Below are 27,964 nucleotides of genomic sequence, written 5' to 3' on the forward strand. Positions count from 1 at the left end.
GTGGCCAGGGACAAAGATTTGCTGTGCTGCGTATCACCCATGTACCAGAGACCAGGACCAGCCTCTTGAATACCGCCGCCTCTCCCACAACCGATCTACTGGGAGGCTGCTTCAGCCCGGGGATCCACGCCAGTGCGCCCAAACCACCTGCAGCGGGTGCCTGGGGTCCCCGAGCCCCCTCACTGCCTCCCCACCCATGCCAGGTCCCCTTCCCTAGTGCAAGGGCTGGCGGCTCCAACCCCGGCATCACCCCCGTCCCGGGGCAGGACCTGCCACACGGCTGGACCTGCGCAATGGAGCACGTGAGGACAGTGACAGAGCACGTAGGGGCACGACGAGACCCACCCTGGCCGAGGGGGACCAGAGCCCGGGGCGTCACCTCCCGGCTGAGAGGTGGCATCCGTGCAGACGCATGGCACAGCAGCCGCTGGCTGCTGACCTCAGGAGGGATGCGCGTGCCCGGCCTCATCACAGGGAACCCAGCCCCAGAGCCCTTGGGGAGCAGAGACGGGGACAGTGTGGGGACCGGCTCTGCACGGGGGGCCCGGGGGTCCGGCAGCCAAGCGGAGCAGGCAGCTGGACGTGTGTGCTTCTCTGCTGGGGGGGGTCCTGGGTAATAAGGCAAGGTGCTTGACGTTACGAGAAAAGCGGCCAAGTGCAGAGTGCTGGACGAGGGGCGGTGAGACTCAGTCTGTCTTTCCCAGCTTCGCTATCAGCTCATCGCAGATCTTGGTCAGCTCCTCAATCTCCTGGTTCTGGAAGAAAAGCAGACTTTGAGGACCCCCGCGGCGGCACAGATGGGGGATAACGCCCAGGCCCATCTGCCACTGAGCCAGCGCAGGAAGGGGCAGCCAGCTCCTACGCCTGCCCCTGCAAAAGCTCCTCCATGCAGCATCCAGGTGCTGCAGGGACCCTGGGCTCACCCCTCCTCGTCCCCAACAGATCCCAGTGCTGCACCGAGACCCGCAGCTGCCCAGCTGCAGCCCACGTGTCTGCTAGCGGGCACGCGCGAGCAAGCTCTGCCCGTGCTCCGAGACAGCCAAACGCACGCCAGCCCGACCCGGCAGGCACGCCTACACCTGAGCAGAGCTTGCATCGGCTTCCTTGCGAGAGGACACCGTTGTGCACGGGACGCTCAGGGCAGCAACCTGGTACCCCGGAAAGCCAGAGCCAAGCCAGCGCGGTTCACAGAGAGGAGGCAGGGCGGGCGCGTTACCTTCTGCTGCAGGGCTCTCTCCAGGGACTCCACCTTCATCTGCTCCTTGCGCAGCCCGGCGTGCAGTGCTGCGCTCTCCGCTTTGGCCTTCGTGCGCACCTGGGCGATCTCCTCGTTGGCTCTGTAGTGGCGTTTGGAAAGAAGGGGATGCTGGTTACATCTTTGGGTGCAGGTAGGAGCACCGCGGCACAACGTTAGACCACGCGGCGTTGGCAGAGCCTGGCTCCTGCTTGCCTGGATGCGCCAGAGGTGGTTTTCCCACATGGAAAACCTGAATGAAATGGGATTAATTCAGCTCCTCCAAACTCCGGCGTGGAAACTCTCCTTCCTCAGAGTGAAGCTAAGCCAATTCCTCACCCACTTCACTTGGGGCTACCATGTGTTGTGAGCTACTGCTCATCAGCTGAGCCTCGGTAGCTGCGCAACCCCTTCACAAACCGCAAACATGAGCCCTCTGAAATGTGGGAACTTATTAAATGACTGTAAATAGACCGTGAACTTCAGTTTCTCCATTAAAAAAAACTGAAGCAGAGATCAGAGAATCCATTCAGGGATTTGTGCTGGCTTACTTACAGCCATTTTAAGTCACTTGAGCCTGAGGTTGTAAAAAAGGCAGCTTTTCACATCAATAAGCTCCTGCCTTCCGCCCTCAGGAAAGGCAAATGGAGACGCTGCCCTACAAGGTCTTTAAGCACCCAGAAAGCTCAGCACGCCCAGCAATCTCGTGCATGACCTTACTTGTCTAATTTTTCTTCTGCATGGACTTTCAGGGCCTGATACCGCTGCTCTTCTTGCTTGACCCGGGCTAAATAATCTTGAGCACACTTCTTCAGAGCTTCTTCATTCTGGAAAAAAGAAGTACATCCAGCTGCATTGGGACTGAGCACAGAGATGTTGCTCTGATGGTATCCTGTTCCGAGTATAAAAAAAAAAGGCTTTAAATAGAATCAGCTTCTCCCTTATGCTGGAGCCCCTTATCCAGCTCGGCAGCATGGAAAAACCAGCGTGGCGATGGAGACGGGCTTTCTCGGGGCACGCTGCCCTGGCACCTGCTCTTGCCCTGGCTGCAGCTCTGCCCAGGGCATGGTGCTCCGCTGCCGGCAGCTCGGCAGGAGAGCGCCGAGGAGGAGTGCGGAGAAGAGCCGGAGAACCGGGCTCCCCACAACAGCTTCCCCGGGCATTTGAAATACATTTTGCTTGTTTATCAGAAAGCGGGCAGAGGAAAGCAAGCGAGCAGTCCTCTGAGCAAGGGCCGGGGCATTTGAAGCAGCACTGCGCGGGGCAGGAGAGCCACGGTGCTGCAGCACAGGACAAAGTGGGGACAATGCTGCACGGGGCAAGGTGAGGGCAATGCTGCACGGGAACTCCGTGCCCAGGGACCAGGGCTGCAGGGAGAAAGAGGAAACCAAGGTAAGGACCTTCTTAAAGCCTTCTAGGACGCCCTTCAGGTTTTCGTATCTCCGGAAGAGATCCGACAGGGACCTCTCCACTGAGTTTAGGTCTGCCAGAGCCTGGTCCTTTTCCATCGTGAGCTGCTGCAGGTTCTTCTGAGACGTCATGTTTGTCCTCTGCTCATCCTCTGTGACGAAGAATAAACAGCGGGGACACAGTGACCGAGCAGGGATGGCTGCAGCAGCCAGCTCCCTTCCCCACGTGCCCGGCCAGGCGACAGCACCTTACCTATCATCTGGGCGATGGTCTTCTCGTACTCAGCCACAATTTTCCTAGAAGGAAGGAAGAAAAAAAAGCAGGTAAGAGGCAGCAGTTTTTTGCAGACACACAGCCACAGCTCTGCTGCCAGCGACCTGCCCCTTCCCCACGCCACAAAGGCGGCCCAAGCAGCAGCCCCTCTGCAGAGCCCCGGCTGTTGGTGCTCCAGCGCCCGCCGTCGCTGCTCTACGCCAAGACCTCCCTTCCAGCGGCTGCCGCTCGGGCCAGCGCAGCTAATGGGATTTCATTCCCGCAACAAAGAAACCATCGGGCTCAACACAGCACAAGCACAAAGAGCACGCGTCTCCTAACACGTCCCACCCTGACGCCGCCGAGCCGTATCATCCCATTACAGCCCCGCTAGCCCATCTCCCAACAGGGAACATGCAGGGGAGCAGGCAGGTGAACGCACGAGAAGGCTTTTACCTCATCTCTAAGACTTCCTGGCGGCTCTCTTCGTATTTCTTCTTCCACTCGTTTGCTTCGATCTCCTTTGTGATTATCTAGGGTGCAGCAGACGCAGGACCCTTGGGACGCGCTCTGGGTCCCTTGCTGCCCCACGCCTGCGATGTGCAGGGGACCAGACCCTCCCCGGGCAGAGCAGAGCTGCCCCCGCTCCCCCCGCAGCAGCGGCCGGGATGGCTCCGGCGAGGGGCAGCCCCGGGGCGGCTGCCACAGCGGGGAGCGCCTGGGGAGGACAGGGTCCCCGGCCATTACCTCCTCTCTGATGAGCGTGAGCACGGCCGTCTTCTCGGATTCACTGAGGCAGATGCCATCCAGGGGACTCTCGCTCCTGCTCATGCTGGTGACGGCTGCCGGGCACTTGTCCATGGAGCACAGCCCGGGATTGCCCTGGGGAGAATTACCCAGCCGGGATGCCGCGGGGGGTTTTCTTTTCGCCCCGGTTCCCCTGCTTGGGGTGTTCTCCCCCATTTTATCAGCCTCTCTTCAGGCACCAAACCTCCCTACCTGCACACACTGACAGCTCACAGCCTGGTGGCAGAGCCCGCACTGGAATTTTATTGCACTTTCTGCCCAGTCCCTTGCTGGGAGCTGGGGCGGCTGCTGTAGGACACCCATGGGCTGCCCTGGGGCTTGGCATCCCAAAGGGCAGACAGGGTAGGGGCCCATTTCGGAAGGAGGAGACCCAGCTCTGAGCAGAGATATGCTCACACCTGACATCCCTTCACTTTCCCCATGGCTGGTTTTAAACTATCTCCAGCCTGGAGGATCTTTGCTGACTGTGAGCCGCACGCGGTGGGTCTGTGAGGGTCGGGGTCACCTGTCTCCATCAACTCCTGGTCAGGTGGAGATGGCACTGCAGCCGACACATGCAAATTGCTGCCAGCAGCTGCAGGGACATTTGCTGGGCCTTGCTGATCACCCCAAATGCACAAGGGAGCTGACCCAGCTCTGAGGCTGCTCCTGCTCCCCTTCCCGAGGGACAGCCCCACTCATCCCACACCCAGCTGCCTGGGAGGGCTCCGAAATCGGAGACGCTCATGCAGGGCTCCTGGCACCCTCCTGTTTCTATTATGGGTGCTCCTACGAGGGACGAGGTGGTGGTACCCCCATCGCTCACTGCTTTCTCCCCCCAGAGCCCAGCTCCTTTCCACCAGCGCTGCAGCTGCAGGGACCAAACTGGGGCAGAACTCAGCCCCGTGACCCAGGCGCTGAGTCCTGCCTGGATGCTGGCCCCATCCCTTCCCTCGGCGGGGGTCTTGCAGTCTGAAAGGCCTCCAGAAAAGCATTCCTTCAAACCAAGGCTTACACCACCGCCTGTTCCTCCTTTTATCATCCCAGCTGAAATGACAGCCCCGTGCAGCCATCTCCTTGGGAACCTGCTGCCAGGCCATAAATAGAGAAGTGCTTCAGAGGAGGCAGTCTGCTTTTGCCGTGTTTTGGAAACGAGAGCACTAAAGCACTTCTCTCCCCCCGTCCTCCCCTGTGCTTTGGCTGCTGCCTAGGTTCAAGCACGACTGAGCCCTTCACAGGCTCTCACAGCTCTGCTGCCCGTAGCAGCGGGCAAGCGATGGCCGGTGGCGGGAGCCACCCCCAGTGCAGCTTTGGGTCTGGGCAGCCTAACGCTGGGGAGGTTCAGCCCCTGTGGTTTTGGCAGCAGCCTCCCACAGCATCTCCCAAAAGCAGGCGTGCACCTGAACACCTGCAAGTACCTCTGCCCACCGCCTGCCCCGTGGCAAATCCTCCCGCGCTGTGGTTTTGGGATGACCCCGGCTCGTCTGCAGGAGCAGAGTCTGCCCACGCTCTCCCCAGCACCAAACAAAAGGTTCACTTTGCCTAATGTCCTTGTGGGGCTTAGCATAGTTAAATCTGTCTCAGAGAAGCTAATTTTGCTGATGTTGCTAATCTCATTGTCATCTGCTTGCCCCTTCGAGCAGCTTTGGCCAGGGGCGGCTAAGGTGGCGCGGGTGCCCCTGCAGCGGAGGGGTCTCGGGGCCACTCCGATGGCTGCTCAGGGCACACTGGGGGTGCCCCCGTGCAGATGTGCCAGTGCCGGGGTCACCGCTGGCTGCAGAGCCAGGGCTGTTCTCATTAAACCCCCTCCGCTGTCAGCTGCCTTCCTGAAAGCAGCGCTTAAGGATCCCTTGTAGAAGGCACAGGCACCAACCGGCCACCAGAGCCAGCCCTGGACTCCTCCACGTGAGGCACAGCCCCTGTCCTGCAGCTCGTCCTTTCCCCGTGATCTCCTCTGCCCTTTCACTGTCATCCAGCCGCTTCCAAACGCAGCGTTTGCTCTCGCTGCCCTCCCACGGCTGCAGCCCTGGCTCCTCACCAGCCCTGCTCCATCCCCAGCATCTCTCCCTCCCACCCACGAGCAGCAGTGCCCACCCAGGAGGGAGCCGTCCCCTGCCAGGCTCCTCCTGGCCTGCCAGGAAATCACCACTATTTTTATCGAGTCCCTGCGTGGGCTTTTCAAGAACTTTAGCTCCCAAAGAAACTCATTTCAGAGAGGTTTTGGCAGCGCTTCTGGGATTAGCAGCAACATTGGCAGCAGCTTCCCGGCAGCCCTCTGCACGGCGGGGCAGGCAGCAGCTGCGGTGCGGGGGGATCAGCCCCGGATCCCGCAGCCCCACCGCCCTGCCGAGCCCCCCGCCAGCGCCGCACGGCCGCCCTGAGCCCCCCTGCAGGCGAGGGGGGAGGAAGCAAGAGGCACTCACAGGGAAGATGCCAGGCCCATCCTTTTCCATCTGCTTGGAGATCTCCTTTTCAAAGCCTAAAGACAAGGAAACACCACCTTTTAGCTACCTGGAAACAAGAACCCTGGCGGCACATGCAGATCTGCTGGGATGCAGAGGGGTACACCTGAGTCTCTACATCCCCTGAGCTTCCCCTCCCAAAAGGCTTCCTTGCCCCCCACTCCCGCCCTCGCAGGGAGGGTGCATCCCGCACCCATGCCCCGGCTCCCGCCCTCGCAGGGAGGGTGCATCCCGCACCCATGCCCCGGCTCCCGCCCTCGCAGGGAGGGTGCATCCCGCACCCATGCCCCGGCTCCCGCCCTCGCAGGGAGGGTGCATCCCGCACCCATGCCCTGGATCCCGCCCTCGCAGGGAGGGTGCATCCCACACCCCCGCCCCGGCTCCCGCCCTGGCAGGGAGGGTGCATCCCACACCCATGCCCCGGCTCCCGCCCTGGCAGGGAGGGTGCATCCCGCACCCATGCCCCGGCTCCCGCCCTCGCAGGGAGGGTGCATCCTGCACCCATGCCCTGGATCCCGCCCTCGCAGGGAGGGTGCATCCCGCACCCATGCCCCGGCTCCCGCCCTGGCAGGGAGGGTGCATCCCGCACCCATGACCCGGCTCCCGCCCTGGCAGGGAGGGTGCATCCTGCACCCCCGCCCCGGCTCCTGCCCTCGCAGGGAGGGTGCATCCCGCACCCATGCCAGCCTCTGCTCCCGCACTCCCGGGAGTGGGAACCAACACTCCCCTCTGGTGGCAGCTCAGCCCCGTCCCCGTGTCCCCGCGGCTGCCACCCACACCAGCCATGCCCCGGGACTGCGGGGGGCTGAGCAGGAGGAATGAAGGTGCCCGGGTCATTCTGCACTTTGCTGCCCGGTGCGGGCAGGATGCATCCCTGGGATGAAGCCCAGCTGCTCGGGCCGCTCCGAATAGCACAAGACTCAGCCCCCACCAACTGGGCCCAACGCCCCCCGAAAAGGAGCTGCCACATGGCCCCTGCTATTCTTAACAGCAGCAGAGAGAAGATAAAAGCCATCTCCTGTCTGCAGGGTGCGGGACACCCTGTCATCTCACATAGCATGGGAGATAATTTATGAACCTCACTCAGACAACTGCAGACATGACTGGCTATTCATGTGTTAACTGGGCAGAGAAAAAAAAAAAAAAAAAAAAGTATTGCGAGAGCCCAGCCAGGAAAGGAAGGAGGCAACGCAACGCTTGCGACTGCAGATTTCCTAGCATTTCTCCCCATTTAGCCCTGCGCCCTGGTCAGCGGCTGCTTGCCGCAGCTCACAGCACCGTCCCCACGGCCAGCACCGAGCCCGTGCACCCCTGCCTGGCCCTCCGAGATGAGCAGCCATAAATGAAACCTCCCAGCCCCTCCGCCGACTATCAAATTTTTCCTCCCTTGAGAGACAAAGGACTGTTGTCTCCCGAGAGCCTGCAGCTCTGCACAGCATTCAGGAGACATGATTAATGGGTACCCACAGGGGAGAGCTGCAAACCTTCCGTGAGGTGATTGCTCCTGCTGGCACCTATAACTTTGCTATTGATTAAATGTCACGTTGCCTGGCTTTTAATTATTTTTTAATGGATTGGTCAGAGACTCTAATTACATAGGAGACTGACAGCAAAATGCCACCAGGAGCATTAGCAGAGGTCTTCTGCAGCAACATGGAGATCTCCACCAGCCACGGCCCTTGTGATGGGACACCGGGTGCCGGCAGCTCTGCTCCCGGCACAGGCTCTGAGCAGGGCACCCTGCAACCCAGGAGGCAGGGCGTGCATGGGGAGCGTCCCGGCTGAGCCGTGTGCGATGGCTCGGCACAGCCCTCGCCTTGGCTCGCCCGTGAGCGCTGCTTTCGCGAGGGCACTCGCAGCACGGCTGCGGGGCAGCGTGTGCCGCGGGCAGGGATCCTCGCCGGCCCGAGCCACGTCCTACCACGGCACCGCGGGGAGAGTGCTTTGTACCGAGAGAATCTAAAAGACAGCCTGTACCGTGATTTTTCCACAATGGAAACAGTGCAGATAAGCAATTGGAGGTTTCGTTATAACTTGCAGCAGACTTTAGCCCTAGCAGTGTAAATAAACTGGTGAAGCTGCGTTGCCTCAACAGCACCAATTCATTGCCAGAGGTTGTAGAGATTGCCTGGGTGCGTGCACAGCGCATCTCCGGAGCCAGAGGCAGCGGGGACGCTCCTTACCTGCCTCCGTGCAGTGCTTTGCCGCCGGCACGGGAACGTTTGAGCACTCGAAGTACTCCAGGTCATCTTCTGGCTCACCCTTCTTCTCCAGCCCGGCCGGTTTCTGCGCGGAGGTGGTGGAGGCCAGCTTCTCCTCATCAGTGGCGTGTCCATCCCGATTTGCAATATCTGGGATTTCTGCGATCAACGCTCCTTCATCCTGCAGGATCAAGGCATGCAGTTAAGCAGGACTGAGCTAATCCGTGGGGATCAGGCAACCAGGCTGCCTGGACAGTCCGTGGAAAACACGGGAGGCTTAGCATCCACCACCAAGCTGCTCCCCACCAGCTCCTTGGCAGGTTTGGGCAGAAGGAAACACGGGGTGCTGGGGGACAGAAGCCATTAACAAGCAAAATCCATTAACCTGACCGCAGAGCTCGGTGCTTTGCTCTGGCCCACGCTGGGGACGGGGCTAAGATACCGCATGCACGCGGTCCCTACGAACCACGTGGAAAATGGAGAGGGTTTAGTGGGCAGGAACCCCCGCGCCAAGGGACAGGCTCACGCCGGGGGCAAGTACCAAGCGCAGCCCTCCTCCCTCCCTTCCCACCAGGAACTGCCCACGGCAAAGATCAGAGAATCGTTTCGGTTGGAAAAGCCCTTTAAGAGCATCCAGTCCGACCATTAACCTACACTACCAAGTCCACACTAAACCCGCGGCGTTCTCCCCGTGGCTGGGAGCTGCTGCTTTCAGGGAACTGGCCCCTTGGCCAGGCGTTGCCGCAGGCGCACGCCGGCCCGAAGCGCAGCCAGCCCAGCTCTCCCCACGCCACCGCCCGAGCACCCCGCGCCCAGCCAGCAGCTCCCGGGACCCCACGTACCTGAGCGCAGGCGTCCAGGACCAGGGACTGCGTCTCGTATTGCTTCGCCTTGCAGCCGCTCCTGCAGGGGAGAGAGAAGCGGCTGGCTGAGGCGCGGGCTGGCGGGGGCGGCGGCGCGGGGAGGAGGCGGGGGCGCGTGCGAGACAGCCCAAGCAAGGGGAGGCAGCCCCAGCGCTAGCATTGCACCCCGCAGCGTGCCAGCAACCCCACTCACCAGTGAAATATCGAGGCAGAGCAAGTTCCGGAACGGACAGAAGGAACAAGCAAACAAAACACACGACTACGGAGCGATCGGGTTTGTCTTTGAGGTGTTTATTCCTGTGGAGCGTAAGGATCAGAGAAAGGACCCTGAGGTGCTGACAGCGAGAGAGGCAATCACCAAGGAGCCGGCAAAGAAAGATTTCCCTTGCCGCGCCCTCGCCCTGCGCATCCAGCGTGATGGCATCCCGAGGTCTGAGTGCATGTTGATTTTCTGCAGGAAGGAACCATTTCCAGGCCATCTCACGCCCTGTCCCTGCAGCTGGAGGTTTGTCTGGGACACCTCTGCAGTATCCACGTGTCTCCCACGTAAGTCGGACCCGCGCGGCCAGGGCAGAGGGCTGCTGCTTGGAGAGCTCTGCTTTGCTTGCTGGAGAGCACCAGGGCACTCCGCTGTGCCTTGAACTGTTCCTCTGCCAGATGCAAACGCCGTTCCAAGGAGAAGGGCCTTGCAGACGGGGGAAGGTTAAGCTCAGGTTGCTCTCGTCTGGACGCCCTCCCGAAAGGCAGCTCTCTCTGGGACTTTGTCCTGCGTTCCTCGAAATGCACCATCCCAGAGCTTGGCTGCACAGGACCGCAGGCGCAGCCGCATCCTGACACACATCAGCATCTCGAATCAGCTCGAGGCAGCAGAGGGGCAGCTGTGGGCCAGCCCAGCAGCGCTGGCTCCGTGTCACCGAAGCCCGCGGGGGCTGAGGGAGTCAGCGATGAGATGACGTGCGTCCCAGCACTTGCCTCCGGGACAAGCACAAGCTCTCCTCCTGCCTCTCACCACGCTCTCGCTCCACGTTTAACAATCTCCCCCGGCTCGCTGCCATGCCCAAACCCCCCAGAAGACAGATATTCGCTACGCTGGAGTGTGACAGTCCACTGTGGATACGTGGGGAGCGATCCCCACCTCCAGACTCAGCTCTCCCCGCCACAGACACACGGGCAGAGGCTCGAGCAGGATTGCAGCGAGCCGTACCAAGGTCTAAAGAATCGCCCCCACCCACTTCGCTCCAGCCTCCCCGTCCCATTGTACACGCGTGCCAGCAGAGCACAATGGGCAACGTGGCACGGCATATGGAAATTTTATTTGCACACTAACATGCCTACCTGGGTCAGACTGAAAAAAAAAAACAAACCAAAAAAATCGCTCTTGGCTCTAACGTGAGCAGCTAAACTGCAGCTCACATGTCCTTACCCACCCCTCTGCTCTGCACCAGCTCCCGGGCTGGCGTTATCACACCGTCTGGTAGCTGGTTTGATCTCCTGCACCAACACCAAGATAACAGCTCCGTAATTCAAGGGGATGGGGAAATGGGGAGAAGACAGCCGCAGCAGACGGCCCCAGCTCTGCCCCCCAGTCCCTGAGGCCAGGACACACGCAGCCGCCCATGCAAGGATAACCAGTGTTCACAGCTGGATAAACCCAAATTTCCCCCACGTGCTGCCCGTGTGCCTGCCTGACCCGCCGGGCTGCAGGTCCCGCATTAGAGACAGGCGTCCGCTGTTGAACGTCGCGCTGTGAAAAGGCAGACCGGTTCTCAGCCGAGACACAGATGTCGGTGCTTGAGCCCCGCTCTAATTTTGTTCGCGCATATGGCAGGCGGCACTAAGCGGACAAGAAGGGCATTGGGACGGATGACATAAGATCAGGAACTAAGCCCAGCACGCTCCCTCCTCCGACTGCCCTCGCATGGGAGCGGAGCCCAGACAAGCGAGGGTCCCCGGGGAGGGGGCTGACAAGATGCAAGAGACACCGAGCATCGCTGGGAGACTAAATGGGGGTAACCCCGGTCCCTCCTGCGTGCCCTGCCTGCGGGATGGGCAGCAGCAAGCCCTGGGGGGGCACAGCACGGGGCACTTGATATTTCACTGGTGTCCCAGCGCGGGGCCGCTCATGCCAGGGGTGCAGCACGGCCCCGCTGCAGCAGCACGGGTCGCAGGGCAGCGAACGAGGGCGGCTTTACTCGAGCCGCGCTTTCTAACCCGCCCAGGATCTCGCTGAGCGGCTCCACCGCCTCGCCTCTGGGCGCAGGAGGAGCGCTTCAGGGGAGAGCCGTGGGCAAATCGGCTCTGGCAGCCAGCTCAGATCTAAAGAGAGCCCTGTTTGGAGCCAGCTCTGATGGCAAAGCTGCCCTGAGACTGACACATCCTGGAGCCGGAGGAGACAGCCCCCGACTCCCTCGCCTCCCAGCTGGTGCTTTCCACCCGACCCCTCTACAGCAGCTGCCTACCTGGTGGCTTTGCACGGAAGGGGGTAAGAGACACCCTCATCTGCAGGGCTAAAACCCACCCATCTTTGCAGGGACCCAGCCTGCACAGGAATCTGCTCCCCCTCCGTGAGCCGACGCGCTGGTTTCCAGGACTTGTACGCGGTTACAAGGCGTCGCGAGTGGGCATGCTGCGAGAGCAAGCACAGGCGCACGCCTCCGGTGCGGCTCTGCTCGCCTCCCCAGGCGCTGGCCAGGCTAAGCTGCCCCCGGGGCACGGCCTGAGGGGTGCGGGGGACAAACCGGACGGCGGAGAGCACGAGTCAAAGGGCAAGAAGGAGCCAGCATGCCGTGGAGACGAGTGAGGCCAGCACACACCCAGAGAGAGAGGACAAAAACCAGCAAAGGGAAAGAAGAAAGAAATACAGAAGAGAGTACTTACAACAGAAAACAGAGAAATTTCACTTGTTCAGTAGTCCTGATGCACCAAAGCACGGACAGGGAGAGAGACAGACAGATGGAGAGAAGAAGAGCGTGTGAAAAGACCTGGATATTAACTCTCATCTGGAGCAGCCCAGTGAGTTGCCCAGCTCTGTCTTTTTGGAAGGAACACACAGCTAAAAGATGCTCTGATCCTGCACGCGCTATTCATGGCGGCAGGATGGGATTCATCCGTAAATCCCGCTGCCGGGGGAGCCGAGCGCCTGGAGCAGCCCACGCTGCTCTGAGGTGACGGAGAGGGAGCCTGAAAATTCCCCGCCGCTTCCCCTCACCGCCAGCTCCCGCTCGCCCGTGGCCACACCTGGGAATGCCGACTCTTAAAAAAAAAATCTGTATCAACACTGCAAATATTTGCAAGAGAGAAACACCCAACATACCCTTATTTTTGCCTGCTAGGTTTTATCTGCTCTCTCTGTAAAACCCCACTCTCTAGTTTTCCCACCGCGAATTTGTTAGCAGAGTGACAGCGTGTTCTGGTGTTACTGTCAATCCAGCCACAAACTCTGTGCTCCTAAAATTTCCCCTTTTAAGCTGAGTTCCTGCTTAAGCCTGCAATGCATTCCAATTACTCATGTTAAGGGCAATCACAAATTATAGTGCGAGGACCCAAAATTGGCCAGGCAATTATTCCCTTGTGCAATATCCCCTCTGCTTCCCTTGCCCGCTCAGAGACCCTGCGGAGCGAGGGCAGGTCGAGCCGAGCCCGGCTCAGCAGCGGCTATCTTCAACGTCAGGCTGAGACTTCAGCGCCGCCCAGACACAGGCTGGCAGACATTTGTGATGCAACAGGTGAAATTCCAAGAAAATAGCACGGTTTAGCCACGAAACCTGTTCCCAGAGGAGGAGGGTAATGCCGTCTGCATTCCCTGGAGGCACTATGAAATGTCACCGTTTACATGGGGGTTTTAAATAGCACAGTTCAGGAACTAAACGTGCACTTAAATAGCTCAGTAAGGAACAACAAGCTCCCTACTGCCTGTGCAGATGTGATAAAAGCAACAAATAATCTGCCCGTTTAACCTCTAGTCTCTTCCCCTAGTTATAAGCCAGGAAATTCAGCGGCAGCTCACAAAACGTCCCAGCAGCATCTGATTAACCAGAGCTGCACCTGCAGGCTCCAGAAGACCTACAAAGCCTCGTGCGTGCCCGGCAAGCCCGGCAGGCTCCAGCCTCCGTTACAGGTTTGCTCCCACTCCACATCCCAACAGTGCCTGCACCTCGACCCCACCAGCTGGAGCCCCGCGGGGATTTCCAAAGAGGTGACCCTGCGGAGCGGGTCCCGATCCAGCCCCCCCTGCTCTGGCTGGGACCCGGGGCACCAGCACCGCTGGGGTCACCCGTCCCTCTCCTCCCATCCGCTCCTGAGCGACCGGAACGCCGACAGGGAGAGGGGAGCTGCCCCTCCATCGGGCCAAGGGGTAGATAAAGCCGGGGCGGCGGCAGAACCCGAGGTGCACGTTGGTATTTTGGGCTCGCTCAGAAGGCACGGGGGCAGGACCACCACCACCACCGCTGCCGCTCTGCCCACGCGCGGGGGGAACGGAGGGGGCTGCCAGCCCCCAGCCGGCCGCCCGCGCCGCGCGCGCCGGCACTCACATTATCAGGCGCGACTTGGGCTTCTTTGGGGAGTCTATGCCTTTCACGAGATCGTCCTGCACCTCCAGCGTCTGGGACTCGAGGATTTCGTTGAGGCTGTTATCGGCATTGGGGCAGGAGTCGGCGGCCGTGCTGGCGAGGGTCTTGGTGGGCTTAAAGGGATCCACGGAGTCCAAGTTATTGGGGTCGAACTGGTAAGAGCCCCTGGGGAGAGTCGGCGAGTTTTGCAGCGCCGAGCTGCCGCCGAAGGGGTTGAGACCCGGGCTGTCCCCGAGCACGGGACCCAGCCGGGGGGAGCCCCGGGGAGGCGGCGGCTCCGTGGGACCCCTCTCCACATCCTCGGCTGCTTTTCTGGGGGGGTCTCGGTGTCTCTTCGGCGTCAGCTTGCTGGCCGGGATCCTGCTGCCCTTCCTGGGCGCAGCTCTCCGGGCCTCCGCGCTCTCTCCTCCCTCCGTACAATCAACCTCGGGTTTTGGGACCTGCTCCTGCGGCTCCGGGGCCGGTTCCCCCCGCAGCTCGCGGGGGCCGCTGCCGGGATGGGGGAGGCAGCGCGGGGATGCTGGGGGGGAGCTCTGCAGCCGGCAGCCCCCTGCCACAAAGGGGTTTACGCTCTCGTCGTACTGCTCGGGGTCAAACTGGTAGGATGCTTGGGGCACTGGGGTCTCCTCGGCGGTTTCTTCTGTTTTCCTCCCCAGCGAAGATGTTTTCCCTTTCCCGAGCCGGCCCCGGCTGGGCGAGCGCTCCTGGGCCTTCGGCTCCACCAGCCCCGTGCCAGCATCCGCCGCATCCTCTCCCGACATGACCCGCTCCTGGGCGGCTCTGCCTGCATGGGGCACCGGGGCCGGCTTCGCAGCGAGCACGGTGGCACAGCCAGCGTCAGTCCCGCTTCCCAGCGCGGATGGGGACCGGGTTTCAGCCGGCGGCTGCCTCAGGGACGAGTCTTCGGGGCTGGATTCCCCTTCAGTATCCAAGCTGGCTTTAGTGTCTCTGATCTCCGGTTGAGCCTCATCTTTGGGGTGCTTCCCGGGTGAGCTGTCCCGGCGGGCTTCCCCTCCCAGCAGGTCACCGTGGTCACTTGGCTCTGAAAAGATAAAAGGAGCCGGTTAAACCCCTGCCTGCCGTGCACCCCCTTCCAGAGGGGTTGCTCTCCCCTCCTCACGGCTGCTCCAGGGTCAGATTTTATGGGGGATCCGCTGACCCAAAGCTCAGCCTCCCCACCTGCCAGAATCACCGTGTAACCCCGGCTTCAAGCACTGCCTGTAAAATTTGAAGCCCGTGAACACAGCAGAGAAAACGTACACAAATTGCACGCTGAGGGCGAGCCCCTGCGGGGAGGGGCTGTCTGCACCGTGCCAGCAGACCTGCCAAAATCTCCATTTCTGCCTTTTCTCTCCCCACCGCTGGCTCCCACCCAGGGCGGTGGCAGCGCCGGGGGGGCTTTGCAAAGCCCGGAGAGGCTCCCGAGAGCCGGACACCGGCCGGGACCGACCGCAGGGCGGCTGCTCCCAGGGCAGAAACACCGGCATCCGAGTGCGAATGGCAGCGACGGAGTCGCTGCTCACCTGGGCGGAGAGTTAAAAACTACCGAGAGGAATTCAGGGAAGCATGACATGAGAAAACACCACAAAACGTGATTAAGCAGGCCCTGGGGCGAATGGGAACGGGGTGCTGTGCTTAATGAATAAGCACGTAACAGGCTGCGGAGGGGATCCGGGGGTCAGCCGCCCGCAGGTGGCCAGTGCCAGGGCTGCGGAGCTGGATGTGCACAGGCAGAGGGAAGCTGCCCCCTGCAAACTGCTCACCAGAACTCGGCCGCCGCGCCCCAAGGTGCGGGAGCAGGTTGACAGCACTTCTGCTCTCCGCCGGCACCCCAGTCCTCGCTCTGCTGCAGAGCCTCAGCAGTCCCGACAGCGGGGCTGCCGCGCGGTACGGGCAGTCCTTGCCCGCACCACGGCACTGCTCTGCCACCGCCGGAGACACGCGGCCGTCGGGCGAGTGCCTGTAAATCATGAGCTCCAGATACAGCAGCCGCATGCTCACAAACTCTTGCTGCAATGCATAAATGCGAGGAGCCAAAGTGCCGGGAGAGCAAAAACCCTGCGTGCGTTTGGTGATGGGGGGGCACAGCAGAGCAATGAGACCCCCAAAGCGCAGCGAGCCCGGAGGAAAGGGCCTGCCGGGAGCGGGGCGCTGGGAGCCGCTGTGCTCAGCACCGCGCCTGCCCGTGGTTTCTGTCCTGCCTGCACCTCTGCCTGCAGAAATCCTGCCTGTGCATTTGTACCGGGCTCACCACACTGCTGTCAGAGTTTCTTAATCACAAATCCTGATCCATGACTTAATCGCTATTACTCCAATCCCTTCCCCTAAATCCTTTTACTGTTTAATCTTTTCTTTGCTGTCAGGGGATGGGGAAGCTCCTTATCTACAGGGCATCCTGAAAGCTACACCCACCAAGCACCTAAAGCAAGGACCTCGGCACAGGCGTGCAAAGGCACGAGAGGAAAACACCCAGTGTCCCCTCCACTCAGTTCATCTGCAGCTCTTCTCCCGCTTCTCAAGCGGGGATGATTGCCCAGACTCCTGGGATAAGGCAGAATGGGATGCTGGGGTGCTCAGCACCCATCAGGGAGTGCACAGGACCCGCAGCTCTCGCTGGCACCTTTCTGGGGAGACGCAGCCCAGCCAGGTCCTCCAAGGGCAGAATAAAACCAGTGCTCGCCCAAGGACCAAACCGGTTTGAAAACCTGGCTGGGAAGAGCAGCACGGGTGGTGCGGAGCTTGTGCCGGGGAAACCTCCCTGTCCCCCTCCACTGCTGCAACCCCGCCCTGGCACACGGGGGACAGCCGCGGACGGGGAGTCACCTCGAGCGTGCCCTCGTTCTGCAGGGAGGAGCTTTGGCCGGGAGATGCCAACAGCAAGCTCCCGCAGCCCCACGTGCTCCTGCAGCCCTGAGCACGTCTGCCTGGAAAGGCTGTTCCTATCGTGGAGCATTTGCAAACAGCTCACGTTTGCTGGTGACCGAGTCACAGGCTGGCAGAAGAAGAAAAGTGAATCAGGCGAACGTCTGGTCCCTGGACTAATCCAGGACACCGAGCCAACAACCCTGACTCAGCTGATGGCTCGTGGTTTGCATAATTGATCTCCAGGATGCTAAAAGCCATGGAAATGAATCATGAGGGGCTGCGTGCTCCCTGAGACTGCAAAAAAGCTCCCTCCGACTGCAGAAAAGCTCCCTCCAAATAGATGCTTGCTGCCCCAGAAAACGCATCGATAAACACAAATCCAGTGGAAACGTACTTGGAGTGCAGCCAGAAAACACTCCGAGGCAGCGCCTGCCAGGCCTTTCCATCACGAGGAACCAGGAAAACCTCCTGGACCCCAAAGAAAACTTTATTACACTTGCTGTGTTGCTCAGATGTTTTAAGCCTCCCTGAGACAGCCCTGAATAGAAGAACAGACTTCAAAGTCAGGGCAAAAGGCACCTTTTAAACGCATTTTACATTCCCACCAGAAGGTTTTGCAGCCGCCGTTCTCACAGACGTGAGCCCATCCTGGTTTCTAACCCAAGCAACGAGTAATTACTTCTTGAATAACAAGCAGTCGGCATGCAAACCACTTCTCCTTGCCGTGGATGTCTGCAGGGCGGGGAGAGAAGAAGGGATGGTGCATGTGACCATCACTCAGAACAACCATTTCTTCACAAAAATTACAAGAACCAGCCGCCCAGGTCTTCCAGTTTTGTGATTCACTCGTTTTCTGCAGCCAGGACAGCTCAGCTGCTCCGCTCCCCCCTGCCTGCAGCACAGCCCGCTCACTCAGCCAGTTTGAGAGGCTGAGGAACTGGAATATACTGGGAGACAGAGGGCACGGGTGAAGGACAGCTCAGGAGCTCGCCAGCGATTTTGGTAATCTTCTGAAGCAGGACTGTCCCCCCTGCAAGCTCTGTGGGGTTTTTCCCCCCCTTCTCTGGCTACGGGACGGGTATTAATCACTTGGGCGAGTTAGCCATGCTCAGCACCGCGCCTGAGCAACTGCCCAAGGGAACCGAGAGGAAGGAACAAGAGCTGCAGGGGTGGCAAGGAGCCTGCCCACCTCCCTCCCTGCCCTCCCCGAACGCTGGCGCAATGCCCCAGAGTCCTGATTTTCAAGCCCTGCTTGGGCTGAGCTATTCAGCTCCCTGGGGGACCACAGCCTCAGGGGCTGAGGCCACCCCAGGACGGGCTCGCGTTGGCACCGAGGTGGCTCCATACAGAGGACAAAGGCAGACAAAGCTACGAGGTCAATTAATTATCCAGAGAGCGCTGCCAGGATGAAGAGCGCGATGGTTTGCGGGGCAGAGCCCCCGCCACAGGGACCTGCGGGACCATGGGAGCTCCCGGGGCACCATCCAGCACTTCAGCTGCTTCTCGAGGGGATGGAGAGCCAGCCCCTGCCCCTCCTGCCTGCTGATGAGAGCAGGACAAAACCCCTCCCTTAAAGGGGTCCCAGAGGTGATGGCGTCCCAGGCAAACCCACCCCACACGGGTCCTCCTGCCCAGCAAGGGCTGAGGGGCACAGCCTGGCCCCAAGCCCCCCCGGCCCCAGCCGGGCAGCCGCGGTTCCTCCCCCTGTGCATTTCCTCTGCCTCCAACGCAGCCTCCCATCAGCTGCCAAACGGCCGGAGCGCACGTTCCTGCAGGAACATTTACACAGGATGCAGAAACCAGCGACCCGAAGGGCCTTGGGCGCTTGGGAAGAGCCAAGGTCTGCACTCCGGCCCCCGCAGCCGCCCGGCTCTGCTAGGTTTGGGCATCGCGATAACCTCGGTGCAGCGCTGCCTCTTCCCCGGGGAGCCCTTCCCAGCCTTGCTGAGGTTCGTGCGGCTTGCCCTGTTCCTCCACAGCCTCTGCACGCATTTACATCCCGAAGCGAGCGCAGCTCCCCGCCACCCCCGTGCAGTCACATCGGAGAGCCACCGCGCCAGCTCAGCACGCGCTCCCTCTGCTCGCGTCTCCCGCCAGGGAAACCAGCCTGCAGAAACAGCCAGCGCCTCCCCAGCCCCGCTGCCTCGCCTGCCTCCCGGTGCCCTCACCCTCCTCGTGGGCCGAAACTGTGCCGAGTGCCCCACGGGAGCCCAGGAGAAGGCAGTCTGGCAGCCGGGCTGCCACGCACGCCGACCCACTGCACGCAGCTATCCCCCCGGACCAGCTCTTCTCGCAAGCATCCCAGCAGATGCCTTTCTGCAGCATCCCGAGAAGGTGACACCGAGCTCTCCTGTTCCACCTCTGGTGCTGTGCCCTGCAGGTGGGGACACGTTAGTCCCAGCATGAAAACGGGCACTGCCAGCAGCGAGGCATGCTCAGCGACTCCAGGATCCATCCTGAACACAGATCCAACAAAAGGCACTTGATCCCTGAAAACAGAAGTGGTACTGGTTGCGCATGGAGCGCAAACCTGATTCTGGTCCAGTCAGCGTACGTGGAGGGGACATTACAAAGGGAAAATGGAGATTTTATGCTCTCTGAAGAAAAATGTACAGGCAGGACAGCCTGGCACCACAGTAATAGGCACTTTGTGCATGTGCTTTATAATCGTTACACTTGTCTGTCTGAGGCTGCAATTAAACACAAACGCCGACTAACTAAACAGCTTTCCTACATGCCACCCCTCGCTCCCTTAAATGAATCAGAAAAACTTGGCGGCAGCAGCGCTGCGACGCAAAGGCTCCGCGCCCTTTTCATCCCACGTACAGCGACCAAGCGAAGCAGCAATGATCCTCTGCACAGCCCTGAATGCCAAACGCCGGCGAGAACAACCCCTCCACTATCTGCAGCCTTTGATTCGGCTCATGCTTTGTGCACAGCGTGAGTCACGCATTTCTGCCTTTCCCGGCTCACTCACACACGCAGGCTGAGCACAGGATATCTGGCCGGTACAGTCAGCTTAGGCTTACGTAGCTAACGACTTTTTTCCTCTTTTGGCTTTCCGCTTTTGTTTAAGAGACGTTGATCTATTTTTAAATCCATTCTGTTAAGAATTAGCATACCGGCAAACGATGCTGCCGCTAATGCACCGGAAAACACGTGCCCTGCATCAGGGTAACAGCAGTAAAAGCCGATGAGCCTGCTCCCATCGCTGACGGTTCCATATTTGTTGCTTCTGCTCATTTCCTCGCACAGAATATCTCCTTCTGGCAGATGACTGAAGATAACTTCAGCAAGAACGGGACAGAATTACAGCCTCCACCATCTGAGACAGCAAAAGGAAAACTGTTTGAGCGATCCTGAACGGGCACAAAGCAGCCCCCTCCCCGGGGCGATGGCACCAGCTGAATTTTTGTCCCTGGGAACGGGGTTTAATGCATCCAGGTCACCTCTCAGCTGCGCGCAGAGCAGCCAGCCCCCGGCGTCACAGCTTCTGTCTTACGAGTTTCCTAACCCTCTGTATTCCCAAGTAAGGGTGCGACTGCAGCTGCAAGCCAGCCGAGTGTCTGTTCCCACTGGTCCCCCCGAGCCTGGGAGAGGCTGCGCCTGCCCGCGGGTCCGGGCACCCGCGGCTGCCCCCCGCGCTGGCCCAGGTGCACACAAGCATCGGCAGCAGCTATTCCCCAACCACTGCAGGGCAGCGGCTCTCGCCTGCATGACAGCTTGGCTGCTTCAGCACTGACAAGCAGCCATTACGCTGGATCGCCTCCTGATCGCAGCGTTTATTACCGCTGCTGCTCCCGAGCTGCAGCCAGACGGAAGGGCAATGCAAAGCAGCATGGCAAAGATGAGGGCTTAATGTATAGATTACCTAAATTACGGTGATTTAACACCTCAGGATGCCTTCTGCACACCGCAAACTCACAACCGCACCCGGGTAATCCCTTCCCTCCACCATTTCAGAGACACTGAAGAGATGCACCTGAAGCCCCGGGCAGGGAAGGGATGGAGCCGGGTGCAGTCACACAGCGGGTTTGGCTCCGCTGTCTCCAACATCCCACCCTCCGCCAGCCAGCACGGAAAAAACAGCTTTTGCCGGAGATCATCCCCTCAGTCCCACAACACTGCGACCTTTGTGCGTGGGGCGCCAGGAGCAGCCGGCTCCCTCGCTGCTGTGCCGGGCTGGCCCCGAGGAACTGCTCATCCCAGGACACAGGGGCACTCTGGGGACAGTGACCCCCGGGAGTCCCAGGCAACGCGCTTCGCTGAGCAGAAGCTTCGGCAGAAAAGATCCTCATACCTGCTAGGAAAGCCTCCGTCTCCCCTCTCCTCCTCCCCAGACATTATCCCGCAAAATAAAGATGCCTCTATCATCCCTCCTTAAAAGGGAAGGATTATTCCAAGAGCTGCGATTATTGGAAGCATGAACCAAGCGCTCCCTCCATCAAGGCAAACAAACCTGTGTTTTCCACAGGGATGGACGGGCACCCAGATCCATCCCAACAGCGGAACAACAGCGCAGGAGATGGAGAGCCACAGCACCCTGTTCCTGCCAAGGTCACGCAGTACTTGGGCAGGAGGACCAGGGTCTGGTTCGAGCTAGCGCGCTCTGACACCCAGCTGAGCAGTAAGCTACCGGCCCGCAGTTGCGAGCATTCAAGAGAAGCACAAAATTGCTCGTCCCATACCAGGGGCCCCGCAGCAGCGAGAGGTGGTTGGGCAAGAGAGGGCAGAGGATGCTCAGGATGGCCCATCCGGGACCTCCCGGCCCCCCACGCGCTGCCCCGCACCCCGGCGAGGCTGCACTCCCGCAGACAGCCCGGGGGGCTCACAGACATCCTGACATTGCCCAGTCGCCCTGCTCTGCTGAGAGGGCAGATGAAAGGGGACGTCTCCTCCCTGCCCCTGCCCCGATAACCTCCAGAGGTTGTTGCAGAGGTGCCGGAGCTTCAAAGCCTCCTCCTGGCAGCACAAAAACACACATAAACATCAAGCTCAGCCACAGGCACCAACCGCGATTCCCCCTGGAGAGAAGGGTACGATGATGGGGGGAGCTGGTCCCCAAAAGGCCAAGGGTTAACGGGGAGCCACGCTCAGAGGAGCAGCAGCCGGTGCGAGACGCAAGGACGAACCAGTAACAGCCCACGACCCCGCTGGCAAAGGAAATCCCCGGCGTTTTCAGCAGATCCCTTGCACTTTCTCCAGAAATGGGGTTTAGCAGCGTTGAGCTTTCACATCTTTAACAGCAGCTACACAGCAAAGACACCCGGCCGCTAACTCCAGGGAAGAGAGGCCCATGCAATGAAGCCTCCACCACCGGCTGGCTGCGGGAGGACACAAACCCAGCACCACCTCAGCTGCTGCGCAAGAGCCAAGGGCGAGCGGCGTGCAGGGCAGCTCCCAGCAGCCGGCAGCCCGCTCTCCGCAGCGGGCAGCGAGGGGAGGCAGCCCCGAGCGCCGTGCGGGCTGCAGGGGAAGTGGCAGAGGGCAGTTAACTGCCAAAACGATTCAACAACATCCTCCATCCCTCTCGACCCATGCATCGCAGCCGGCCTGGCTGCAGCCTCTGCATCCCTGGGCGCAGCCTCAGCCCGGCTCGGCAGCTCGCAAAACCCGACGTGCAGAGCTCTGCCTCGGTCCGGCTCGGGGACAGCAAGAGGGTGCGACCGGCGGTTGCAAAACAGCACAATGATAGTTTTGCGTTGCATAGACAGGAGCCAAGGGGGGCAAATTGACTCTTCTGAGCCTGCAGCGCAGCCCCCTCCCTCCGAAGTGATTCCATAAAATCAACGTTCCACTCAAGCGGGAGACTAGCCCCTCGCAGAGCGCGCAGCCCGGAGTACTGGCATTTGAACCATCCAGGCCATTAACCACAAAAAATGTGGCAGGCATTATTCAAAACAAGCGACTTCTCCTCCTTGACCCCACCCTGCCTTTCCACATCCGGAGCAGAGAGCCGAAAAGCAGAAGGTGCACGCTGGCTCTTTACCTTGGGTCCCGGCCTCAGCCTCCGGCGATCCCGGCGGCGGCTCGCAGAACTCCTTGAGCGGCGAGCGGGTCGGCGTTTCTGCTTCAGGGGTCTCAAAATTACCTTCGGAGTCCGAGCTGCCGAGGGGGGGGGGAAAAGAGTGAGGAATTACCGCTTTCAAGGCTAGCCCTGACATCCTCCCCAGTGCCTACACATCCAGCCAGACCAGCTCCCGGGCCGGCCAGCCGTGGGCATCCTGCGGCGGCCGCTCTCTCCTGTCCAGCGGGACACGCTAGCAAACGGAAAAGGGAGAGCAGGTGAAACGACATCGTGGGCATCCCCCCGCGCACCCCCCACCCTCCCCGTGGCCGCGATTGCTTCTGCCAGGTCGTTCCCAAGCTGTCCGAGCATCCCCCCCAGACCCCCCCGAGGATGCGGCAGCCCCGCCGGCCCCTTCCCCCGCCGCTCCGGAGGGCTGCGGCGGGGCGGGTTTGGGAAGCGAGCCGCGGCGCTCCCGCCCTGTGCCCGCCGGCACCCTGCGGGGAGCAGCGCCCGGCTCCCCCGGGCAGCTCCGGCCGGGAAAGGGGGGGCTCGGCCGCCGCCTCCGCCCCCCCGCCCGGCTCCCGAGCCGCGGTGCGGGCCCCCCCGGGCAGCCAAAGCTGGTGGCGGGCAGCGAGCGGGCAGCGAGGGGGGAACGGGGACACCCGGGGACACCGGGGGCGCGGGACGGGCGCAGCCCCCCCCCGCCACGCGTGGCGAGGGCGCAGCCGGGGGTCACTTGCCTGAAGCCCAGGGCCGTGCCCTCCGCCGGCGAGTCCTCCTCCGCGCCCGCGGCCCCGCCGTCCTCCCCGTCGGGGCTGCCCCCGCCCCGCACCGCCGACCATGTCCAGCGGGCCCACTGCACCGGCGAGAGGATCTGCCAGGCGCTGAACGCCATCGCTCCGCTCCCCGCCGGGCTCCCGGCCGCGCCGCCCCCAGCGCCGCTCCCAGGGCCTCCCCCGGGCCCCGCTGCTCGGCGGCGGGGAGAGCGCCCGCCCCCGCCGCCCCCCGGCGCCGCCCGCCCGGCAGGGACCGGCCCCGCGGAGCCCCCGCGGAGCCCCCCCGGCCCCGCTGGGCGCGCCCGCCGGCGGGGGGGTGCGGGGCAGCGGCCCCGAGCCCCCACCCCGCCCGGTCGGGTGATGACAGGCGGCTGCTGCCGCCGCGCCCCTCCCTCCCTCCCCCCCTCCCCTCCCCTCCCCTCCCCTCCCTTCCCTTCCCACGCACGCTCCCCTCCCTTCCCACGCAAACTCTCCAATCCACCTCTTTCTGCCCAAACGCGGGGCCGGGGCAGCCCCTGCGGGGGCTCCCGCACATCGCTCCCAGCGCCGGGCCAGGCGCCAGCCCCGGATCCCGCTGCCCCCCACCCCGGGATGCTGCGCTGTGCCCCGCGCCGGAGGAAACCCCCCGGCAAGAGGGCAAGGGCTGTGAAACCAGATCATCCCCCCCCCCCCGATTTATCCCACATTTCTCGGGGCTGCACCTGTGCTGGAACACAGCCGGCGGATTCCTTCCACCCCGGGCGGGCCAGCAAACGCCCCACGCCCGCAGGGAGCTGCCCCGTGGGGGGGGCGGCCCCAGGGAAGCCGTGCTCCCGGGGGGAGCTGGGGGGCTGCCCAGCGCCGGGCTGCTCCGAGGGGGCAGGGGCAGAGGGCAGGGAAACACCTGCCCCTTCCATTTTCCAAGGAAACGCCGACTTCCCCAGCCCTGGCTGATACATCCTTCCGTGGCAGCAAGTTCAGTTATTTATTTATTAAACTATTGTTGTTTAAAAATAACAGCTCAGCGGTCCCTGCAGAAATAAACACTGCCATGCTGGCCTCCCTTGGGAATCTTCCCCCTAACGAGGGCTCCCGCTCCCAAATTCGTTACCTCCCCCATGCTTGCGAGAGAGAGGAGCGTAATGTTACTGATGCCGTGCAGCGTCCGTGCAGCGCTGCGAGGAATGTCTGGGGCCCGGGCAGCAGATCTGTTACAGGCAGCGGCGTTACCGGCTCCGGACAGTTGCTGCTGCCGAGCCCGCAGCTCCCCAGAGCCCTGGGCCCGCTCACCCCGCTCCCGGCGGAGGGTCCCAGGGCTGACCTGGGAAAGGGCAGACAACTGTCCTGCTGCAAAACCAGCCCGGCCCATTGCGAAGAAGCGCTGTTGGCCCTCAGTAGCCACACGAAGTGCTCACGTGGCAGGCTGAGACCACAGCCCGATGCTTCTCTGTGAATCATCGGCCAGCTCCGAGCGCGCGGAATGCCTTCGCATGGGCAGGGAGGCCTCTGGGCCGACCAGACCCGTCCATCTGGTCTGGCTACCTCTAACACCAGCCTCTATCAGATGCTTCAAAGGGCTCATTCCTCACTGCGGAGCAGCTCAGATAACCTCCCTACAGGGATCCTTTCTTCCAAGCTTCCATCTGTCGGTGTTCTCATTAAATACAGGCATCATTGCTGCACGCTTTTATTATCTGGCCTCTGTCAAAGAAAATCTCTTACCCCCCTTACACAACGCTTCCAAACTTCCCCCAAGACGCCTCTGGTTCAGCCAAAGCCGCCAGTTCCCACCGCGGGTCAGAGGCAGAAACAACTCCGGTGTCTGGACCCCAGGTAACGCCCTGGCCGCAGCGCAGCGCTGCCCGCCACGCCGCGGGGGGCCGGGGGGCGAGGAGCCCTGCAAACCTCCCTGCTGCTGCGCAGAGGACACCGAGCAAGAGGGGAGCAAGTGACACTTATCAAAGCTTAGCCAAAAATCAAGAGGCTGAAGCAAAAGCAGAACCTCAACATCCTGTCGCCTACGTCTGCTGCGAGCAGAAACGAGCAGCCTACTTCCCACCACGTGAAGTGGCAGAGCTGATTTCTGCAGATGAATTTTACATAAGGAGATCTTCAGCGTGTGCCGCGGCGTGAGCCGTTCTGCAGCATCGCTCACTGCAGCCTGAACTCCTCCTCCCTCTCCCCTTTCCCGCCAGTCACCGCCCGAATCCCCAGACGACCGGCCAGAGCGACGGCATCGCCGCGTTTCAAAACGGCTGCCTGGGTTCTGCCAGGGCCCGCACAGAGAAAAGAGAAACGCGAACGATGCAGGAGCAGCGGCCGGCGTGGGTGCTGGCAGCAGGCGCGAGCTGCCTCTGCTGCAGCGGGGAAGCAGCTGCACCGGGCGGAGAACAACGCATAGACTGACTTCTGCAGCCCCCGCGCTTGTTGGACGCGGGAACTGGGGCGCATGAGCGGAGGAAATCAGCAGCATCCTCCCATTGTGCAGGCTGCCCAGGCAGACCGCGTGCGCAGCAAGGACCCCCCGCTCCCACCCACTGCCCAGAGGAAGGGGAGGACGGGATCAGCAGGACTGAAGCGCTGCGGCACCAGCGCAGGCTGCGAAGCTCCTGACCTGCAGGGCCCCGGGGCAGGAAGATACCAGAGCGGTGTGAGCGCAGAGCCTGCTTCCACTTGCTGTTTACGATGAGCAATTAAGAAAATGCCTCGAGTGGCATTTTCCAGCTTGGCACCCAACCCAGCCTGGCAGCAGCACTGGCTGCAAATCGAACGCTGAGGAGATAACCTGACTTTGTCAGTCACGCCGGTGGCTCTGGCTGCCAAGTACCGCTTGGCCGAGTCAGCAGACACATTTCTGCAGAGTAGAGAGGATGCTGACCTGTTCAAAAAAAGACCTGCCAGCAGCTTCCACCCGCACGGCGAGCTGCAGCCTGTGCACGCAGCAGCCGGACGGGCTGTCCTTTGCACCGCCGTCACCCCCCGCCCTGGCCCAGGACTTCGCTGTGCTGAGCACCGCAGAAATGCAGCGGCTCAGGGGCAGGCAGCGATGCACAGCCTATGCATCGCCGTACAGCCCATCGCTGTACAGCCCATGTATTGATGTACAGCCTATGTATCGATGTACAGTCCATCGATGTACAGCCCATCGATGTACAGCCTATGTATCAACGTACGGCCCATCAATGTACAGCCTATCAATGTACAGCCTATGTATCGATGTACACCCCATCAATGTACAGCCCATCGCTGTACAGCCCATCGATGTACAGCCCATGTATTGATGTACAGCCCATCGCTGTACAGCCCATCAATGTACAGCCCATGTATCGATGCACAGCCCATCAATGTACAGCCCATGTATCGACATACAGCCCATCAATGTACAGCCCATCAATGTACAGCCTATGTATCGATGTACAGCCCATCGATGTACAGCCCATCAATGTACAGCCTATGTATCGATGTACAGCCCATCGATGTACAGCCCATCAATGTACAGCCCATCAACGTACAGCCCGTGTATCAATGTACAGCCCATCAACGTACAGCCCATGTATCGACGTACAGCCCATCAATGTACAGCCTATGTATCGACGTACAGCCCATCAATGTACAGCCCATCGATGTACAGCCTATGTATCGATGTACAGCCCATCGCTGTACAGCCCATCAACGTACAGCCCATTGATGTACAGCCCATCGATGTACAGCCCGTGTATCAATGCACAGCCCATCAATGTACAGCCCATCGCTGTACAGCCCATCGATGTACAGCCCATGTATCGACGTACAGCCCATCAATGTACAGCCCATCAATGTACAGCCTATGTATTGATGTACAGCCTATGTATCGATGTACAGCCCATGTATCGATGTACAGCCCATCGATGTACACCCATTGATGTACAGCCCATGTATTGGTGTACAGCCCATCGCTGTACAGCCCATCAAGGTACAGCCTGTGTATCAATGTACAGCCCATCAATGTACAGCCCATCAATGTACAGCCCGTGTATCAATGTACAGCCCATCGCTGTACAGCCCAGCACCACGCTGCCCCAGCGCACAGCCTCTCCCAGCTGGGGTGCGTCACAGGGCCGATCTGCGGGTGCAGGGGGGAGGCTGACGTGGGGGCATGGTGGTCCCCAGCCCCAGGAGGCTGTAGTCATGGGCACCCGGCCTCGCCTAGGAACTATTTTTCCTGGCTTCGCCTCCTTCCCGACAAACCCTGTGGGTTACGTAAGTAACGTCCTCCATCACCTCTGCAAGCACGCGGGCAGCAGACACCCCGAGAAGGGATCGTTCGGGCTCTTGCAGCCCTTTCCCTGCGGATCACCGGTTTGGGTGGCTCTGGCCAAGGGCTGTTCTAGCTGCTCCAGGAGGGAGAGCCGGGAGCAGGCAGGCAGCGCAGCACCGAGTGACCCAGAAACCCCCCACCGCTCGCACGCTGCTTGGGCTCTCCAGGGAAGGGGGAGAGCAGCAGCGCTCCGCTTCAGGGCAAACGGGTGGAGCCCCAAAGATGCTGGAGCCGGAAGGTCCCTGGCATCGCAGGGGC

At 61.1% G+C, this 27,964-nt stretch overlaps 1 protein-coding gene across 1 annotated transcript; it reads right to left on the bottom strand.

Annotated features, from left to right (window-relative positions):
• Nucleotides 1-679: 679 nt before the first annotated feature.
• TACC1 (transforming acidic coiled-coil containing protein 1) lies at nt 680-23,549 on the bottom strand. Its single transcript, XM_075723920.1, has 12 exons — nt 23,395-23,549; nt 12,086-12,121; nt 9,188-9,248; nt 8,328-8,526; nt 6,106-6,161; nt 3,644-3,778; nt 3,353-3,429; nt 2,897-2,940; nt 2,635-2,795; nt 1,955-2,061; nt 1,217-1,337; nt 680-755 (listed from the first exon to the last, which is right to left on the bottom strand). Exons 1-12 carry the CDS (start codon nt 23,547-23,549, stop codon nt 687-689), a joined length of 1,221 nt encoding a protein of 406 aa, XP_075580035.1. The 3' UTR covers nt 680-686.
• Between the last annotated feature and the right edge of the window lie 4,415 nt (nt 23,550-27,964).

This window comes from Pelecanus crispus, chromosome 21 (assembly GCF_030463565.1).
Source record: "Pelecanus crispus isolate bPelCri1 chromosome 21, bPelCri1.pri, whole genome shotgun sequence".
NCBI lineage: Eukaryota > Metazoa > Chordata > Aves > Pelecaniformes > Pelecanidae > Pelecanus > Pelecanus crispus.

What these genes read in the sequence shown, in the direction of transcription:
- TACC1 (XM_075723920.1), bottom strand. Translation starts at nt 23,549, where the DNA reads ATGGCGTTCAGCGCCTGGCAGATCCTCTCGCCGGTGCAGTGGGCCCGC. An exon ending in GCAGAAGAAAAATTAGACAA is followed by an intron (nt 1,338 to 1,954) that starts GTAAGGTCATGC and finishes ACGCCACTACAG; the next exon opens with AGCCAACGAGGAGATCGCCC. An exon ending in AGAGAGCCCTGCAGCAGAAG is followed by an intron (nt 756 to 1,216) that starts GTAACGCGCCCG and finishes CTTTTCTTCCAG; the next exon opens with AACCAGGAGATTGAGGAGCT.